Consider the following 21,572-nt stretch of genomic DNA (forward strand, 5'->3'; position numbering starts at 1 on the left):
TCCAACCCAAACTTTGACAAACTTTCCCGGCTATCATTTACACTTAAGACAGAATGGAAGGCGCACGCCTCTGTGATTGGTCGGTGCTCTCCCTTACAGGCACGCCATTGGATGGGCTTGGCTGGAGGGGCGGGGCAGTGTGGGTGAGATGTTGTGGAAGGGGGATTCGGCAGGTGGGGAAAGGTGGAGCCTCTGGCCCTCCTTGGTCTTAAATAGGAGCCTCTCCCCGGGCGGCGCCGCCTTCCCAGCGTTGTCTTTGGGGACTTCCAGCATGAGCCTCGCCTATCCCCGCGCGGGGAGCCTGAGCTTCAGCAGCCGCTCCCAGGGCTCCCTGCCCAACCGGAGCTCTTGGTACCGAGCCAGCCCGGGGGCCTTCCAGCCGGGGCTCTTCCGAGGGGCTGGGGCCGGCGGAGCTTCCCTCTCGGCCTCGCCCGCTTTCCTCATCTCCTCGCTGCCCAGCCTGGAGATCGACCCCAAACTGCACCAGATCCGCACGGAGGAGAAGGAGCAGATCAAGGGGCTCAACAACCAGTTCGCCTCCTTCATCGACAAGGTATTGGCCCTTCATGTCTCAGAGGGAGAGAGAGGAACAGGCAGAAGAGGGCGCATCAGCACAGGGTAGAACGGCACCTGCCATGGCTCAAGCCTATGGAATAACAAATAATAATAATATACTTTATTTATACCCCGCCACCATCTCCACAAAGGGGAAACAATACAATAATTAAAATGAAGAACAATTTTAACAAATACAAACTTATTTGTATGAGGCCATGCCCAAAAATAATACAAGAAGTTAGAAACAAAACAAAACAACAGAAAAATTACATCACAGCAAAATACATAAAATAACAGAATGAAATAAACAGTGCAAAATAACATAATAAAAATCAAACACAAAGGGCGGAATCAGGGAAGTTGCACTTTGATGAGGATCCAGCACTCATTGGCAAAGAAGGGTAAAGACCTTGTAAAACTACAACTCCCAGGATCCCATAGCATTGTGCAATTGTCATTAAAGTGGGGGTCAAACTGCATTCATTTTGCAGTGTAGATGCACCTTGATATAAAGGGAGGAAGAGTGATGCAGAACATAGACAGACTGAGAGAGAGAGATACAAAGGGACAGACAGGGACACACACACACACACACACACACACAAAGAGAGTCAGTCAGAGACAAATAAATAAACAGACAGAGAGAAAGAGGAAGGAAGAAAGAAGCAGACAGAAGACCTTTCATCTAACCAGTGGTTCCCAACTTTTTTGTTACCAGGGACCACTTTGACCAGGGGTCCTCAAACTTTTTAAACAGAGGGCCAGGTCACAGTCCCTCAAACTGTTGGAGGGCCAGATTATAATTTGAAAAAAACATGAACGCATTCCTATGCACACTGCACATATCTTATTTGTAGTGCAAAAAACACTTTAAAACAATACAATAATTAATATGAAGAACAATTTTAACAAATATAAACTAATTCGTATTTCAGTGGGAAGTGTGGGCCTACTTTTGGCTGATGAGATAGGATTGTTGTTGTTGTTGTTGTTGTGTGAGTTCAAGTTGTTTCAGACAGGTTAACCCTGAGCGAGGGCCAGGTAAATGACCTTGGAGGGCCGTATCCAGCCCCCAGGCCTTATTTTGAGGACCCTTGACTTTGACCAAAGACCACTTGACCAAGGACCACTCTCCACCATTAGTATTGAAAGGGTTACGAAGGGTTAGATTTGGTTAGGTTATTTTGGGTTATTTATTTATCGTATCAGGAGCAAATCAAGGGTACAATTGTGATGCATTTGAGGAAACACAAAGTTTAAAAACTTGGCATTCTATTAAATTTCCTTTAATCAGTAACTGGCCACTTGGAGTGCCTCTGGTGTTGCTATAAGAAGGTCCTCCATTGTGCATAGAGTTTGGGGTACTAATTTAGAAAACTGCATTGGATAGACCATATCAGCCCTAGTTTCTGAGATAGAGCATATGCCATCCAGTAGTCGCCATCTGCTCACCCAAAGGAAACCATATTTAATCATCTAGAGCTGATGTGGTAGTAGTAATTTTTTGTGGGTAGTCAGCCTCTCCCCTCCCAACATCCCTGTTGCCTCAGCACTATAAGAGGATTTTATGAGACCAGTTACTCTAGTTGCAGTGTGGTTTTGAGGCAACAGTGTAGTAATGGTGAGTCTGTGGACCATATTTTCGTTCTCGTAGACCACTGGTGGTCCACAGACCACTGGTTGGGAACCACTGATTTAAGATCAAACAAGACATGCATGGTGTGTGGTTAACACTGCAAAGGCAAGCATTTTGTTTGAAATGAGAGCAAAACATAGGTCATGTGTCTTTCTAAAGATGGAAATTTTGCTTTGCACGAGTTTTCATAGATTGCAGAATGCTTTGTCAGATGCACAGATGCAGTCCACAAATTGATTGTTGTGTGCCTTCAAGTCATTTCCTGTTTATGGTAACTGTAAGGTGGTCTCTCCTGGGGTTTTGTTCAGTCCCAACATCTCTGGTTACTTCATGCTAGACTCTTCTCTCTCACCCTAAAAAGTTGCTGCTATCTGGTACAGGCAGTACTGACACAGATAGACCTGTTGCCTGGCTTGGTATCACTGAATCCCTACAGCTCCAGAACTCTCTTTTCCACATCTCCTACACAACATATGAGATGAAATTCCAGGAACTTGCTGTGTCCATGGGAAGTTTTTCCTCTATATAATCTTCAAAGACGTATTCACTCGAGATGTTGACAAGCTGGAATGTGTCCAGAGGAGGATGACTAAAATGATCAAGGGTCTGGAGAACAAGTTCTATGAGGAGCGGCTTAAAGAGCTAGACATGTTTAGCCTGCAGAAGAGAAGGCTGAGAGGAGACATGATGAGGGCCATGGATAAATATGTGAGGGGAAGTCATTGGGAGGAGGGAGAAAACTTGTCTTCTGCTGCCCTGGAGACTAGGACGCGGAACAATGGCTTCAAACTACAGGAAAGGAGATTCCGTCTGAACATGAGGAGGAACTTCCTGACTGTGAGAGCTGTTCAGCAGTGGAACTCTCTGTGCCAGAGTGTGGTGGAGGCTCCTTGTTTGGAGGCTTTTAAGCAGAGGCTGGATGGCCATCTGTTGGAGGTACTTTAAATGCAATTTTCCTGCTTCTTGGCAGGAGTTGGACTGGATGGCCCACAAGGTCTCTTCCAACTCCATGATTCTATGAAACCCTTCTGAACTAATCGTGCCAAAACACAAACCCCATGATAGATTTTGTTTAGAGTCGCCATAATTCATAAATTTTTATTGATGTATTTGGGCTCAGCCTCTTGTAAGCCGCACCGAGTCCCTCGGGAGATGGTAGCGGGGCATAAATAAAAGATTATTATTATTATTATTATTATTATTATTATTATTAAATGAAGGCAAATATGCATGCACACACATACATTTATAACCAGTCCAACAAAGGAAGATCAAGTGCTCTTAGCCCTGAACTGAAGCACAAAAGGTTTGATTTTGTTGCAGTCACAGTGTTTATTCCTCCTGAGTCAACAACTTCACAGCACTGGCACATCATCTGAAGAAACATTTCACAATGTTCTGGTAATTTTTAGCATTCCTATAGCAGAGAGGAGTGTTTTATACACAACTAAATTTTACAGAGGAATGAAGGATTTAAATTGGCCGTCTTCAACTGAGTTCCTTCCAGATGCAAGCCAACTCTCCCTGTACCTATCTAGTACATGCTGGGTGCAGGATGATGAGAACCGCTATTCAATCAATTAGAAGAACACCCTATAGGGAAAGTCAGATTAAAGGCTTCATGTATTTAATAGAACTTCTCGTGCGGAAGAGGAAAATTATCCCCTTTGCAAAATAAGCTGTACTTTTCCACATTCCCTGATTCAGAGGCAGAAGAACTATTCACCTTATCCTTCAAGCATTTTGGCATTTTAAGCTAAAGTTATATTTTAAATTTTGTAAGTTGCTTTGAGTTCCTTAGCAGGAGAATAGCAGCATATAAGTGGAATAAATAAAATATTTACTTTGGATAGATCTTTCAGCCAATTGTTTCTGTTCACTCTAATGCACACTGCAGTTTTCTTGCAAATATCAGGGATTATTATATGGGTAGGCTATAAAAGTAGATTCATGCAAAAATCCATTAGACAAATGAATCCAGAAATTTTCTAAGATATGGTAAAACTTCCAAAAAGGAATGCTCTAGGTGTTTACTCCCCACAGTACTGGAGAAAGTATACTGTTCAGCTAATATTGCATCACCTGACATCCTCTGGAAAGAAGCAGCTAATAATGAAAGGACCAAGGCAGTGACATGTCCTGTCCACCCTCTATTCAGATATCAGCCAGCATGCCAATGCCTTAAATCAAGAAACAGCTTCCTAAGATCTATGATACTCACAGGAACACCTCAGCAAGCGAGAGTCCAAAAGTGGCAGGCTAAAACCCAGAACCTCAATCAGTGGCCAACACCAAATGAGAAAATCACCCCTGGGCACACAGAAGACTGGGTGACTTGGAAGACACTGAACAGGCTGTGCTCTGGCACCACGAGGTGCAGAGCCAATCTTCAGAAATGGGGCTACAAAGTGGAGCCCACAACACACAAGTGTGGAGAAGAGCAAACCACAGACCACCTATTACAACTCAGCCTGAGCCCTGACACATGCACAATGGAGGACCTTCTTATAGCAACACCAGAGGCACTCTAAGTGGCCATTTTGTATCATGCCACGTTTTTAACTTCATGCCACACTTTGTTTGTATTTTTAAATACAATTGTATTCTCAATTTTCTTCCGACACAATAAATAAATAAATAGTTTCTGGAAAAAAAATCCTTTGAATGAGTGAAACAACATTGCAACTAATCTCCAGGATGTTGGGTGTTTTTATCAGCTTTGCCCAATAGATTGTATATTTACCTCAAATATCTGTATGCTTCAAATCTGTATATAAATATGATGTGAGATACTTATGGCCCAAACCTCACTCCTGAATGAACAATGAAATAAAGAAGTCTTACGCCCCCTGGTGGAGAAATATGTCAAATAGAAAAGGCTGTGCTTTTACAAAAGGTTTGGCTGAGCTCCCTCAAATCTGAAATCTTAGTTCAAATGAAAAAAGCATGCAGTGCCCTCCAACCCAGTGAGAGACTTGGAATAGGAATGGGAGGGGAAAGCTATGCATGCTCTTACTCCAATTTAACACATGTGTGAAATCAATTTCTTCAGTGTTTCTGCAATGACAGTTCATATGACAATAGAAATAAACTGCACAGCTTTTGGCCCTTTGGGTGCTTTGGACTTTTTTCTGTAATTGGAACAACTGGCTAGAACTTCTGTGAGGTGGAGGCCCAAACAACTGGAGTGCCCCAAGTTGTGCAGTCATTGTTTTTTTGCTGTTGTTTTTTTTTCCATGTCAGAAGCAACTTGAGAAACTGCAAGTCACTTCTGGTGTGAGAGAACTGGCTGTCTACAAGGACATTGCCCAGGGAATGCCTGGTTGTTTTTTTATGTTTTACCATTCTGTGAGAGGCTTCATGTCCCTGCATGGGGAGCTGGAACTGACAGAGGGAGCTCATCCATGCTCTCCCCAGATTCAAACCTCTGACCTGTCAATCTTCAGTCCTGCTAGCACAAGGGTTTCACCCATTGCACCACTGGGGGCTCCTTGTCTTGGTCTACACTGACCATATAATGCAGTGTAGTCCTGGTCTATACTGACCATATAATGCAGTGTAGATCCAGCCTCAGAAGCCTTTTGGCTGGGGCACTGCCTAGCTTAAGAGATAGTCTTTTGTGGGGTAGCATTGGCAGAGGCAGCCACAACAGTGGAGTTCTCTTCTTGCAGCTACATCTGCCAATACTTATTCTTGGCTATTAAAGTTTGAACACGGACTTTATTCATTTCATACTGGTGTATGTGCATGCAACGAGGAGGCCAGCCTTACCACAGACCAGTGCACAAGAGCAGTGGCCAATAAATATATCAGTTCCTTCCATTGGCCATTCACACAGGTTGCATTTCTGAAGAATGCATTCAACTCAGAATTATGAGTTCTTGCAGAGTGGCTTTTAAGGACTACCAACAATAGCACGGTAATCCAGTACAAAATGAATATTGGGAAAGGGTTTCTTATCCATGGTACATTATTATTTTTCTTTTTGCTCTCTATTTTCTAAGGTGCGGAAACTTGAGCAGCAAAACAAAGCGCTGGAAACACAGCTGAGGCTTCTGAAAAGCAAAGATCAGTACAAATCCAATGTGGGACGCATCATGACAGCCCACAGCCAGCCCCTGAAGCAGCAAATTGATGCACTGAATCAGGACAAGGTGAAGTTGCAAAACGAATTGGATCACACTCAGGCCCTTCTGGAGGAACTGAAGAGTAGGTAGGTTTTGGAGGGGCCAATGAGGTGAGGGGGTGATTGATCCATTATCAGACGTTACCGAAAGTGTTTGTGTGGTGTTTCCCATTATACTCCATACATGGACTCTCCTCTCTCTGACCTGTAGGTATGAAGATGAAATCAATCGGCGCAATCAGCTGGAAAATGAATTTGTGATCACTAAGAAGGTGAGTCCAAGACATGGAAATAACATTGATGTCCAAAAGGAATTGATAGGAGAGCATCCTTCCACCACACCTCCAACTCCACCTCCACCATGTCCTCGAACACATATCTTGCATTTATGATGTCTTGCTTTATGATTGGATTTTTGACATCTGCTCCAGAAGTTCAAGAGATTGCTATGAACCTCCCTTTTACTATCTATGTTCAATTGCCTCATGTATGCTATATGTCTTTCTTGTTTCCATTGTGGGTTTAATGAAATAATGCCTTTCAACTTTTCTATGTGAAATGAAAGGAAGGCACAGTTTTGTCCTTTGCCTCAGGGAGCACCCCACTTTGGATTAGTACACACAAACTTTTGGGATCCAAGTAATGAAAAAAATGTTCTCATAAGTCTGGTAACCATGTCTGTCCTTTTGTAGGATCTTGATGACATCTATTTGCAGAAGGTGGATGTGGAGTCTAAAGTAGAAGGGATCTCCAATGAAATCAAATACCTCAAGCAGCTCTTTGAAGAGGTGGGTTCCAGGTGGGAGGAACTGTAATGACAGCGTTAATTATAAGTGATTTTTTTCATGTCAGGAGCAACTTGAGAAACTGCAAGTTGCTTCTAGTGTGAGAGAATTGGCCATCAGCAAGGATGTTGCCCAGGGGATGCCCCGATGTTTTACCACCTTTTTGGGAGGTTCTCTCTTGTCCTTGCATGGGGAGCTAGAGCTGACAGAGGGAGCTCAGCCTACTCTCCCCAGATTTGAACCTCTGCCCTGTCAGTCATCAGTCCTGCCAGCACGAGGGTTTATTTAACCCATTTCGCCACTGTGGAAGGGATATTCTTCTCTCACTTCCATCTCTAAGTCAGCAAACTCTCAGAGGAGCGTTGTAGGAAGGTAAATAAATGCAAGGCCTGGACTTATCCTCAACATTATCCAGTTTCCCATCTGAACTATTCTGGAATTCCACCTTCCCCTGCCATTTAGTTATTTGTATTCTTTCTCTATCCCCATCCAGGAGATCCGTGAATTACAATCTCAGATTCAAAATGCAATGGTCACTGTGGAGATGGACAACAACCGGGAGTTGGAGATGAAACACATAATTGATGAGGTGAAAGAACAGTACAAGGCTATGGCAGTCAAAAGCCGTGAGGACGCCGAGCAATGGTACAAGAACAAGGCAAGTTTTGTTTCCATTAGCATGCATTCATATCATGATAGCACATTTCATACATGCATATGTGCACATGCACATACAGAAGTACATGTACATTCCCAAACATTGGTGGCACATACTCCATTTTGTTCTTCCTCTTCTTTCAGATGATAATTCAAATGATCTTATCATAATATATTCAGTGTGAATAAAAACACAACTGAAAATATAAACAAACCTATTTGATGATAAATTTTAATCAATTCCGTAATAATGAGATTCTTACCAGTATTTCCTGACCAATATCTCTCTCTGTGCCGGGGCAGAGCTTTGAATGATGCTCTCGCTTAATCGAAAAGCGTTCAAGTTATCCCTCAATCAAGTCCTCATGACAATGTAGGCAATCCTAAATCATCATTTAATATTAGCAAGATGGGCATTCGTCTCCTCTCTTCTTTTTATTCGAAAATGTTAAAATATAAACTTAAAACATTATTGTAATATCTCATCATTGCTTATATCTTACCTAAGTTTCCTTTTCTACTGCAGTGGTACAGGTTTTGGAATATCTAGACATAGTTAAGAAAATTCATCACAGCTACTCTTGCTGCCCAAGATAATTTAAGTGTCACCCACCTTCACATCTGTTTCCATATTTCATATCAAATGGATATGATTTGAGATTTACAGCCCTCATCCTTATGTCTTATGGCAGTTCAAGTGCAAATATTTTGCTCCTCTCAGTAGTCTATTATTTATGGAATTATTAACATTCAATATTCCATACAGTGTAAATGTTTGATCATAAATATTGAATGTTAACAACTCAGCTTTTCCAGACAATTAATATTGAAATACCTGACTTGTTTTAAATGAACTTTAAAAAGAATGGCTGAATTCTTGACATAGCGATGATAATTTCTTGTGTGCCTTCAAGTTGTTTCCTACTTACGTCAATTCTAAGATGAGTTTGATAGCTGAATGGAATTCAAACCCATTTTTTGTATCAGGAGCCAATTGAGAAACTGCAAATTGCTTCTGGTGTGAGAGACTTGGCCGTGTGCAAGGATGCTGCCCAGGGGATGCCCGGATATTTTACCATCCTGTGGAAGGCTTCTCTCATGCCCCCGCATGGGAAGCTGGAGCTGACATATGGGAGCTCACCCCGCTCCCCGGATTTGAATCACTCACCTTTTGATCAGCAGTCCTGATGGCACAAATGTTTAACTCATTGTGTCACCGGTAACCCCAAACCCAAATTAAAACGACATCATGCTGGCACTCAACTATGGCAACTACTTCACCTTTATTAAAATTTGGGAGGCCTCTAGCTGAATATTCATGGCTCATTGTAACCAACAAGACAAGTGAAACATTCTTTGTGATGAGTCTTGACCTGTGCTGCTGTACATAGCATGCTAATAACCCCATTGGGTAAACTCTCCCAATAATTCTTCCCTTTATCCACCAGTTTGATGACATGGCAAGACAGACCCAGAAGCACCACGAAGAGCTGAAAGGGACCAAGGGGCAAATTGCTGAACTGACTCGCTATGCCCAGCGTGTCAATGGGGAAATTGAGGCCTTGAAGAATCAGGTAATTTTTAGCCAAAATACTAGGCATGAATGAAATGCTGTAGAGACTGGCAAGGCTGGAGTTCCCAGTAGGCAGAGTGAAGCATCTGATATTGTCTACAAATGAAAAGCAGTAAATTGTTCTTTATTTTGTTTTTATTTAAAACTTTCCATATAATTTTTGTTAGTATGATATGGCCATCCTTGAATATATAGGTTGAATATCTTTTATCTGAAATGCCTGGGACTTCATATACATCTTATACACATAGTCTGAAGGTAATTTAATACAGTAGTTTAGATAGTTTTATGTATCAACAAACTCTGTGTACATTGAACTATCAGAAAGCAAAGATGCTACTATGTCAGCCACCCAGGTTGCCAATTTTTTTAGTATTTCAGATTTTGGGATTCTGGATAACAGCTGTTCAAGCTGTATGAGATATATATGCTAGATTTGGTATCACAAAAAGTCGAACACTTCCCAAGCGTTTAGGACTGTGTGATAATTATTATTATTATTATTATTATTATTATTATTATTATTATTAAGGAATTAGTCCTATTTCTTCCTAATCTTCTTGAAATTCTTCTTCTGCCATATGTAAACAGGTAGGGGGATTGCAGGAGAGATGTAAACAGCTATGGTGTAGCTGCCATCAGGTATTTAGTGAATGGTGAGGGGCAAGCTGCTAGGGATGCTGGAAGTAGGATTGGGTGGGGGTGCCTAATTTTGAACTGTATTGCATTTTAATTTGTGCACTTTGTGACACAAATATTTAATTTTTAATTTTTATATTCATAATTGCACATATTTGCTTATTTTAAAGTTATATTGTATTGTTTCATGTTCACTGTTAGCTGCGTTGAGTCCCTATATCATGAGAAAGGTGAGATAAAAATTGAGGAAATAAATAAATAAGAATAGTCAGGGTCTTCTCCATCATACTTTGTTGACTGTCATGTGCCAGGGCTTTGTCTCTCTCTTAGGACTTCATCAGATCAGTCTTCTCTCCATTTTTTCTATGCTGCTGAAACAAGGTCCCATGGAGGCCATCACATGACATAAGGCCACTTCTGGTGGGACTGTGGGACTCCCTTTCCACTCTGCAGAGAAGCAGAGCTCGGAATGCCTTTTGAGGAGTTGGGTGGGAGGGAAAGGCGTGGGATGACAGAAGATGGACTTCAATGGGACCGAATGGAGTTCCTCTGCTTTCCCCTGCTTCCCCTGCCCCCTCACTCATAGGATGTGTCTGATGAAGTCCTTATTGATTGCAGTTGGTTTTCCAAGAAGCTTCACTCCAAACAAAAATGCAAATCCACATTTTTTTTGCCGTTCTCATGCTCAGAGAGCCAACCTGGAGAATGCTGTGGCAGTGGCTGAAGAGCAAGGGGAGCATGCTGTACAAAATGCCAAAGCCAGTATCCAAGACCTGGAAGAGGCACTGAGGCGAGCCAAGCATGACATGGCAGGGAAAGTACGAGACTACCAAGAGCTGATGAACATCAAGCTGGCTCTTGATATTGAAATTGCCACATACAGGAAACTGCTGGAAGGGGAAGAGAATAGGTAAGACAGAGGCTCCAACTGTGGACAGACCTGCTGTGAATGGGTGGCGTATTGTTATGCATCAGCTCACAAAATGCCAGCAAGGAAAAAAATGTGAAGAGACTGTCCCACTTATTCCGTTGTTTTTAAAATGTCCCTGTTTTAATTTCCATCTAACACTTTTTCCCCTTTGTTCTGTCTCACTACTCCAACTGCTACAAACTGAGTACAAAGTGCAGGAATAGTTTGTATTCACCTAACTCTGTGTAAGGATAGGATTGGGGGCAAAGTATTGAGTTTACCTGTAAACTTAGACAAACATACACTACTGCAGCCTCTCCTGGTTTTTATGTTTCTCTTATTAATATTTTTGTCATTTCAACCATCATCACAATGAGTTATCTGAGTACAAACTATTTTTATACTTTCAACTCAGTATGCAGCAGTTGAAATAATTTGAGGATGAAGGACAAAAGTAGAAGGAATGAAACACTGGGACATTTTAAAAACTGGTAAAAAATTAGATGACAGAAGATCAATAGAGACTATCCAAGCCAGGACAGCTGTAAGATATATACCACAAGCATTTCCCAACTGAGGAAATTATTAGGTAGAGTGAATCGAGCAATGTGGACTGCTACTAAAATAAATCCAAAATACCAGCTAATTGTTTGCATTGTAATCAGCTGTATTTAACTCCCCCTCGATGGACTGTCACCTTGTCGTGGTGAGGGGGCTTGCGTGTTCCGATGAACCTGTAGGCACAACAACTGGAGTCGTGCACTCCCAGGAGTGGCTGCGGGGGAGGTTCCAGACCAAGCACAGTCTGAAGACCCAAAGACCTCAACGGCGGAGCAGGCGGAGGATAACATGGTACATGTTACAACGGCTGCGAAGGCGGAAGAAGGCTGCAACAGACTGAGAAGCCACGGTCATTGTGTTAAACTACATCACCAGTGGAACCTCACTCTGTGAAGTCTGTGTGTTGATCAGCTGTGCACTGACCTCCACACATTAAAAAAATCCACGCACAGGCGTCTTCCAAAGAAAATAAAAACCAAGCAACCAAAGTCCCATGGCGATCAGCGAGTGGCGACGGGGGCAGGACTGTGAAATCTGGAAGCCCCTAGTCACAGACTGGCACATGGGCGGTGGGTACGGACTCAGTCGTTCTACCTCAAGGTCCGAGGCAGTTGAGTAGTTCGGCAGCTGTATCCGCGACTGAGCAGCCCTATTGAGGACCCACTCTGCTCACCCCACATGGGGAGGGGGCTAGAAAAGGTGCCCCAAACATAGTCTGCCTCACTCATCCCTGACTGGACTGCCGCGTCCAGTGGGGTCACCACCCTGCGGCCAAAAAAGAAAAATGAACTTCGGTACGTGGAACGTACGGACTCTGATGGACAACAGTGGCAGTGAACGCCCCGAACGCAGAACTGCCATCATTGCAAGGGAGCTGGGACGCTTCAACATCGACATAGCAGCCCTTCAGGAGACCCGGAGAGCAGGAGAGGGACAGCTGAAGGAAGAAAAAGGAGGCTACACCTTCTTCTGGAAGGGACTGCCCGAAAAAGACCAAAGAATGCACGGAGTTGGCTTCGCCATCAGAAATGATCTGATGAAACATCTGTCCGAAGCACCCACTGGCATCAACGAACGACTCTCAACCCTCCGAATCGATCTTGCCAAAAACCAACGGGCAACCATCATAAGTGCCTACGCACCAACACTAGATGCTGACGAAGACATCAAGGAGAAATTCTACTGTCAGCTGGACACCGTCCTATCGGGGATACCTAAGGAGGACAAAATCATCCTCCTGGGGGACTTCAATGCAAGAGTCGGGCGAGACTTCGACCTGTGGCCAGGGACCATTGGAAAAGACGGGGTTGGAAACAGCAACTCAAATGGCATCCTGCTTCTCACCAAATGTGCGGAGCACAACCTTGTCATCACCAACACGCTCTTCCGCCAGAAAAACAAGTTCAAGACATCATGGAAGCACCCCCGGTCAAAGCATTGGCACCTCTTAGACTATGTAATCACACGCGCCAGAGACCGCCGTGACGTGCTCCTCACAAGAGCCATGATAGGTGCTGACGACTGCTGGACCGACCACAGGCTAATTCGATCCTCGATGGCTATCAAGATCGCCCCCAAGCGCAGACTCCAAGGAAGGAAGACAAGGCGCAAAATGAACACCCAAGCCCTTCAGGAGCCCTCCAGGCGAGCCCATCTCCAAACAGCACTCAAGGACCATCTACCCACAGAACACCCCGAAAATGTTGAGGAACATTGGAACAAACTGAAGACCTCCATCATCCAAGCCTGCGAAGAAACTATTGGATACCAAGCCAAGAAACATCAAGACTGGTTTGATGAAAATGACATCGAGATTCAACAGCTAATTGACAAGAAAAGGAAAGCCTTCCAAGCATGGCAGAGAGACATCAACTGTGCTGCTAAGAAAAAGATCTATGGTAGTGCAAAAGCTGAGGTCCAAAGAAGGACAAGAGAACTCAAGAACATCTGGTGGACAAAGAAGGCCGAAGAAATCCAACACCTGGCAGATACCCATAATGCTCAGGGATTCTTCAAAGCCACAAAGGTAATCTATGGACCAAGAAACCATGGCATACAGCCTCTACGCTCATCAGATGGAACCAAACTCCTGAAGGACCAAAACTCAATTGCACTACGTTGGAAAGAACACTACCAAAGCCTCCTGAACCGCAGCTCCAATGTGGCCGAAGAGGTCCTCTCACAAATCCCACAACAACAAACCAGGGATGAGCTTGCAGCACTGCCTAGTTTGGAAGAAGTCAGCAATGCCATCAGCCAACAGAAGAATAACAAAGCCAGTGGACCAGATGGGATCCCTGCTGAAATCTTTAAAGAGGGAGGACCTGAGCTAACACACCAACTCCACCAGCTCATAGAAAAAGTGTGGGTGACCGAGAAAATCCCAGCAGATTTCAAGGACGCCACCATCATCACCCTCTTCAAAAAAGGGGAAAGAACAGACTGCGGAAACTATCGAGGTATCTCCCTTCTAACCTCCGCTGGGAAAATCCTCGCAAGAATCCTTGCAAACCGCCTTCTGCCCCTCTCAGAAGACACCCTCCCAGAATCCCAGAACGGCTTCCGCCCCTCCAGAGGAACCGTGGACATGATCTTCACTGCACGACAACTCCAAGAAAAATGCAGGGAACAAAACCAACCCCTGTACATGGCATTCATCGACCTTGCAAAGGCATTTGACACAGTGAATCGCAGCGCTCTCTGGACCATCCTCCACAAAATCGGGTGCCCTAACAAATTTGTGAACATCCTGCGGCTCCTCCATGATGACATGATGGCAACAGTTTTGGACAGCAGTGGCTCCCAAAGTGACCCATTTAAGGTGGAATCCGGTGTCAAACAGGGATGTGTTATTGCCCCAACCTTATTCTCCATCTTCATCGCTATGATACTTCACCTTGTTGATGGGAAGCTTCCCACCGGAGTGGAAATAATCTATCGGACAGATGGCAAGCTATTCAACCTCAGCAGACTGAAAGCCAAAACCAAGGTTACAACAACATCTGTTATAGAACTCCAGTATGCTGATGACAATGTCATCTGTGCGCATTCAGAAGAAGATCTACAAGCCACTCTAAACACCTTCGCAGAAGCATACGAGAAGCTCGGCCTGTCACTGAACACTGAGAAAACCAAGGTGCTGTTCCAGCAGTCACAAGCCAATCCCTCTCAAATGCCAGTAATACAGCTTAATGGTGTAACATTAGAAAATGTCGACCATTTCCGCTACCTTGGCAGCCACCTCTCCACCAAAGTCAACATCGACGCCGAAATACAACACCGCCTGAGCTCTGCAAGTGCAGCATTTTCCAGAATGAAGCAGAGAGTGTTTGAGGACCGGGACATCCGTAGGGAGACCAAGGTGCTTGTCTATAAAGCCATTGTCCTCCCAACCCTTCTCTATGCCTGTGAGACGTGGACAGTCTACAGACGTCATATGCAACTCCTGGAACGATTCCATCAGCGCTGCCTCCGGAAAATCCTGCAAATCTCCTGGGAAGACAAGCGGACAAACGTCAGTGTGCTGGAAGAAGCAAAGACCACCAGCATTGAAGCGATGGTCCTCCAACATCAACTCCGCTGGGCCGGCCACGTTGTCCGGATGCCTGACCACCGTCTCCCAAAGCAGTTGCTTTACTCCGAACTTAAGAACGGAAAACGGAACGTTGGTGGACAGGAAAAGAGATTTAAAGATGGGCTGAAAGCCAACCTTAAAAACTCTGGCATAGACACTGAGAACTGGGAAGCCCTGGCCCTTGAGCGCTCCAGCTGGAGGACAGCTGTGACCAGCAGTGCTGCAGAATTCGAGGAGGCACGAGTGGAGGGTGAAAGAGAGAAACGTGCCAGGAGGAAGGCGCGTCAAGCCAACCCCGACCGGGAACGCCTTCCACCTGGAAACCAATGCCCTCACTGCGGAAGAAGATGCAGAGCAAGAATAGGGCTCCACAGCCACATACGGACCCACAGGGAAATCCATAATGAAAGACCATCTTACTCGTCCAACGAGGGATCGCCTAAGTAAGTAAGTAAGTAAGTGTATTTAACTGCTATATCTGTCTCATTTGCCAAAAAAAATTTGTTTGGTCTTAACTGGGGTTGTGCATTTGTTTTGTTTTTTTATTATTTTCATATCAGAAGCAAATTGAGTTGCTTCTGCAAGTTGCAAGTTGCTTCTGGTGTGAGGGAATTGCCCGTCTACAGAGATGTTGCCAAGGGGATGCGCAGATGTGTTACCATCCTGTGGGAGGTTTCTCTCATGTCCCCACATGGGAAGCTAGGGCTGACAGGAGCTCATCCTGTCTCGCAGATTCGAACCGCTGACCTTCAGGTCAGTAGTTCAGCTGGCACAAGGGTTTAACCTATTGCGCCACCACAGCTCCATGGCACTTGTTGTTCTATCTGAAATAGGGTAACATCTAGGCCAGATCCATCCCCAAGCTCTGAAGCATTCTGTTGTTTCTTTTCTCAGGATGGCTGTTCAGACTCCAAGTAATCAATACAGTGCTATTGACAAATTGGGTGAGTATAGCCCCTGCTATGATCAGTATGTGGGATTCCTCATAATACCAGTACATCTATTTGTTAAAAGGCATGATGAAATGTTTCATCAAATACAAACATGTACACTGCTGGTGCTACAACATTCCTCATTTCTTCTCTGGAGACTGCTGATAATGTGGTTTCATCCTTCTTTTATTACTTGCCTATGAATCCTTCCAGATTTTCTGGGTTTCTTCCCCAAGATTCTGATCATGTCCTGACAGAGAGCCAAAACCCCTTAGTACTCAGAACATGTCCTCTGAAATATCTATTTCTAATTATGGCTCCACGCCCCTGCATTTGGAATATCTAACATTCACATTTGGCACTCAACATTTGATAACTGGCCATCTGATACTGATGGTGCTCTTTAATTGTTAATGTGTAATGTATGTAAGACAGTCAGTCTTCTGTATTGATGGATTCTGCATCTACAGCTTGAAAAATATTTTAAAGGGCTGCATTGGATATAATGTACCATGAATTTTGTATTCATGGGAGGTCATGGAATCAAACTCTGGTAACTACTGAGAGCCCACTGTATTCAGCAACACTGATAACTGGGGGCTCTTCCAGATAGATCCTATATCCCAGGATCTGATCCCAGGTTTTCTGCTTTAAACTGGATTATATGAGTCTGCATTGCCAGATAATCTGGGATAAACAGAAAATCTGTGATCAGATCCTGGGATATAGGGCCTGTCTGGAAGGGCCCTGGGGCACAATGGTATGGCTTTCAACTATTTACTTCAGGTAAACTTTTTCATCATTTCAGCCTATGATCATACCTCATTAAGACCCTCTTGAGCATGTTTTAGGATTCACACTCAGCAATGTTGTTGTTTATTCGTTCAGTCGTCTCCGACTCTTCGTGACCTCATGGACCAGCCCACGCCAGAGCTCCCTGTCGGCCGTTACCACCCCCAGCTCTCTCAAGGTCAGTCCAGTCACTTCAAGGATGCCATCCATCCATCTTGCCCTTGGTCGGCCCCTCTTCCTTTTGCCTTCCACTTTCCCCAGCATAATTGTCTTCTCTAGGCTTTCCTGTCTCCTCATGATGTGGCCAAAGTACTTCAACTTTGTCTCTAGTATCTTTCCCTCCAGTGAGCAGCCGGGCTTTATTTCCTGGAGGATGGACTGGTTGGATCTTCTCGCAGTCCAAGGCACTCTCAGAACTTTCCTCCAGCACCACAGTTCAAAAGCATCGATCTTCCTTCGCTCAGCCTTCCCTAAGGTCCAGCTCTCACATCCGTAGGTTACTACAGGGAATACCATGGCTTTGACTAGGCGGATCTTTGTTGCCAGTCTGATGTCTCTATTCTTTACTATTTTATCGAGATTGGACATTGCTCTCCTCCCAAGAAGTAAGCGTCTTCTGATTTCCTGGCCACAGTCTGCATCTGCAGTAATCTTTGCACCTAGAAATACAAAGTCTGTCACGGCCTCCACGGTTTCTCCCTCTATTTCCCAGTTGTCAATCATTCTTGTTGCCATAATCTTGGTTTTTTTGACGTTTAGCTGCAACCCGGCTTTTGCGCTTTCTTCTTTCACCTTGATTAGAAGGTTCCTCAGCTCCTCCTCGCTTTCGGCCATCAGAGTGGTGTCATCTGCATATCTGAGGTTGTTAATGTTTCTTCCAGCAATTTTCACCCCAGCTTTGCATTCATCCAGCCCCGCACATCGCATGATGTGTTCTGCATACAAGTTAAAAAGGTTGGGTGAGAGGATGCAGCCTTGCCGTACGCCTTTCCCAATCTTGAACCAGTCTGTTGTTCCGTGGTCAGTTCTGACTGTTGCTACTTGGTCCTTGTACAGATTCCTCAGGAGAGAGACAAGGTGGCTTGGGATGCCCATCCCACTAAGAACTTGCCACAATTTATTATGATCCACACAGTCAAAGGCTTTAGAATAGTCAATGAAGCAGAAGTAGATGTTTTTCTGAAACTCCCTGCTTTTCTCCATTATCCAGCGGATATTGGCAATTTGGTCTCTCGTTCCTCTACCTTTTCTAAATCCAGCCTGAACATCTGGCAACTCTCGCTCCATGTATTGCTGGAGTCTTCCTTGCAGGATCTTGAGCATTACCTTACTGGCATGAGAAATAAGGGCCACTGTACGGAAGTTGGAGCAGTCTTTTGCATTTCCCTTTTTTGGTATGGGGATATAAGTTGATTTTTTCCAGTCTGATGGCCATTCTTGTGTTTTCCATATTTGCTGGCAAATGGCATGCATCACCTTGACAGCATCATCTTTTAAGATTTTAAAAAGTTCAGCTGGGATCCCGTCGTCTCCTGCTGCCTTGTTGTTAGCAATGCTTCTTAAGGCCCATTCAACCTCACTCCTCAGGATGTCTGGTTCTAATTCATTCACCACACCGTCAAAACTATCCTCAATATTATTATCCTTCCTATACAGATCTTCTGTATAGTCTCGCCACCTTCTCTTGATCTCTTCAGCTTCTGTTAGGTCCCTGCCATCTTTGTTTCTTATCATACCAATTTTTGCCTGAAATTTACCTCCAATGTTTCTAATTTTCTGGAAGAGGTCTCTTGTCCTTCCTATTCTGTTGTCTTCTTCCACTTCCATGCATTGCTTATTTAAAAATAGTTCCTTATCTCTTCTGGCTAACCTCTGGAATTGCGCATTTAACTGGGCATATCTCCCCTTATCCCTGTTTCCTTTTGCTTTCCTCCTTTCTTGGGCTACTTCCAGTGTCTCAGCAGACAACCATTTTGCCTTCTTGGTTTTCTTTTTCTTTGGGACGTACTTTGTTGCCGCCTCCTGAACAATGTCGCGGACTTCTGTCCATAGTTCTTCTGGGACTCTGTTTACTAAATCTAGTCCTTCAAATCTGTTCTTCACTTCCACTGTATATTCGCTAGGAATGTTAGTGAGATCATATCTAACTGGTCTGTGTATTTTCCCTGATCTCTTTAGTTTTATTCTAAATTGGGCAATAAGAAGTTCGTGATCTGAGCTACAGTCAGCCCCAGGTCTTGTTTTCACCGACTGGATGGATGTCCGCCACCTTTGGCTGCAAAGGATGTAGTCAATCTGATTTCGGTGCTGACCATCTGGTGAAGTCCATGTATAAAGCCGTCTTTTAGGTTGTTGGAAGAGAGTGTTTGTTATACACAGCGGGTTTTCCTGGCAAAATTCTATCAGCCTGCGTCCCGCTTCATTTTGTTCTCCCAGACCATGCTTGCCTGTGATCCCAGTTGTCATTTGACTTCCCACCTTGGCATTCCAGTCTCCTGTAATGAAGATAATGTCTCTTTTTGGTGTATTATCCAGTAGGTCCTGCAGATCCTCATAGAACTGATCTACTTCTGCTTCTTCAGCAGCTGTGGTTGGGGCGTATATTTGGATCACTGTAATGTTGAAAGGCTTTCCTTGCACTCGAATTGAGATCATTCTGTCATTTTTTGGGTTGTATCCAAGTACCGCTTTAGCGAATTTCTTATTAATTATGAAGGCTACTCCATTTCTTCGATGTTCCTCTTGTCCGCAGTAGTAGATCTGGTGGTCATCTGATGTGAAGTGGCCCATTCCAGTCCATTTCAGTTCGCTGACCCCCAGAATGTCTATCTTTAGTCTTGACATCTCACCAATAACAACATCCAATTTGCCCTGGCTCATAGATCTTACATTCCAGGTTCCTATGGTGTGTTGATCTTTAGAGCATCGGATTCGTCGTTCACCTCCAGTACCGTCGGCCGCTAGCCTTCCTTTCGGCTTTGAGCTAGCTGCGTCATCACATCTGGGGCTAGTTGAACTTATCCTCTGCTCCTCCCCAGTAGCATTTTGGCCATCTTCCGACCTGGGAGTCCCATCTTCCAATGGCATACCGACATATCTCTGGTTGTACTGGTCCATTTAGTTTTCTTGGCAAGGATACTGGAGTGGTTTGCCATTGCCTTCCCCAGGGATCACGCTTGGTCTGACCTCTCTGCCACAACCGTCCCGTCTTGGGTGTCCCTTCACGGTTTCGCTCATGACATCATTGAGGTGCTCAAGCTCCAGCGCCCCGACAAGGCGGTGATCCTTTGCTGGATCAGCAATACCTCACCATTATGCATTGGAAATTGTGAGTGTTCCTTAGAATAAACAAAATCCTATGTGGACACCGTGGTTGGCAAATTCATTGGGAAGGACCCTTCTCCACAATCACTGAGGACCTGCAAGTAATGTGTGCAAGAAACTGAAATGTGCCCTCAAACGCTTTGGGAAACTCCTGGGATCTCATATGTGTTAACTGATATAGATTTCATTTAATATTTGGAAAATGGCATGTAATAGCACTTAGTGGTGATTAAAATGTGGTTATTTTTAAGGAGCGGTTATTAGTATCTGACCATTGAGATCTGATGCAATTTCATATTGAAAATGTGCCAAAAATAGAAACAATCAGGAGATAGAAACAAATTTAAAGCATGAAAAAATTATGATAAAAAATCAAAAAATTGAAAGCAAATTCAAATTTAAACTTTGAAAATTCTCATTCCTGGAAAAATTGGCTGATGTAGATTATTTGTAAATGTCTGTTTTAGCATGAGCCTGATTCTGTCCTAAGAGTCTCTGGTAGACTTGCATATTGGCCTACCAGTTAACTGTATGTTTCTAATTTTAATATGAATAGGTGAATTCCAAGGCCGCCACTTCTTGTGCCCTTTGTTACCTCTTCAGTTATATATAAAATTACCCAAACAGGACAGAGGGATGTGCTAAACATATTTCCAAAATTACATTCCTTTGTAAAGTTGCTGGAAAATGTTCCCTCACTGCAATCCAGTGCATCTTTCTCTTTCCTGAGATAAGAAGTGTTGGAGAACCTTTGCCCTTTCAGAGGCCATTGGGTTTCAGTTCCCATCACCTTACTATCCAATTCCCATCATCCTCCAGTATGGCCAGTAGTGAGGGATGATGGGAGGAGCTATCCATCAACACTGAGTGTGTGGAGGATCCTCATCCTTGCTCATCCATTCCATCTGAACTTTGATGGAATGAGGACATCAGTCAGTGTGTGAAATGTCTCCCTGTCAGGTAACTGTGATTCTTTAAGTTAGATCTTACTCTTGCCCTCAGCAAATCTACATTAATCTTTTGATTGATGCAAGGGACTGTTGGCCTTCTGACTCTGGGGTGTAACTGTCTGGTTTGCTTGGAAGATTCCTCTGATCTCCTCTTCTTTCTCAAATCATTCTGGGGAGCCAGTATGGAACTCTTCTCTGAATCCTTCCTTCTCTGATCTCTTAACCTAGATTTCTAAACCCATCCATTGCTTATGCAGCTGGGCTCCTAACTCAGGGAGCACCACTACCATCCCACAACGGGACTGCGGGGACTGCCTTTGCCACCAACAGCTCACTGAAGAGGCCCTTGCTGATCAAAACCATTGAGACCAAGGATGGGAAGGTCCTTTCTGAGGCCAGTCACCTCTCAGAGATGTAGCCGTGAGTGGAGCAAGCCAAAAAGAGCAACTGGATTTGCAGGCTTCGGAATAAATAGCTATTTTAAAATTTCTGGCTCCTGATGATGACCTTGCCTACATATCTCAGCCTTCTTTTACTAGCTGGTATCTCCCCAAT

General features: G+C 44.1%; 1 protein-coding gene across 1 annotated transcript; it reads left to right on the forward strand.

The window, feature by feature from the left end:
• The first annotated feature begins 147 nt into the window (after window positions 1–147).
• On the forward strand, window positions 148–21,332 carry LOC132773990 (keratin, type II cytoskeletal 8-like). The gene is made up of 9 exons (XM_060773615.2): window positions 148–553; window positions 6,199–6,407; window positions 6,532–6,592; window positions 7,013–7,108; window positions 7,599–7,763; window positions 9,211–9,336; window positions 10,664–10,884; window positions 15,914–15,963; window positions 21,246–21,332. The coding sequence occupies exons 1-9, from the start codon at window positions 149–151 to the stop codon at window positions 21,251–21,253; spliced, it is 1,341 nt and encodes a 446-aa protein (XP_060629598.2). The 5' UTR covers window position 148; the 3' UTR covers window positions 21,254–21,332.
• The last annotated feature ends 240 nt before the right edge of the window (window positions 21,333–21,572 follow it).

This window comes from Anolis sagrei, chromosome 1 (assembly GCF_037176765.1).
Source record: "Anolis sagrei isolate rAnoSag1 chromosome 1, rAnoSag1.mat, whole genome shotgun sequence".
Classification (NCBI taxonomy): Eukaryota; Metazoa; Chordata; class Lepidosauria; order Squamata; family Dactyloidae; genus Anolis; species Anolis sagrei.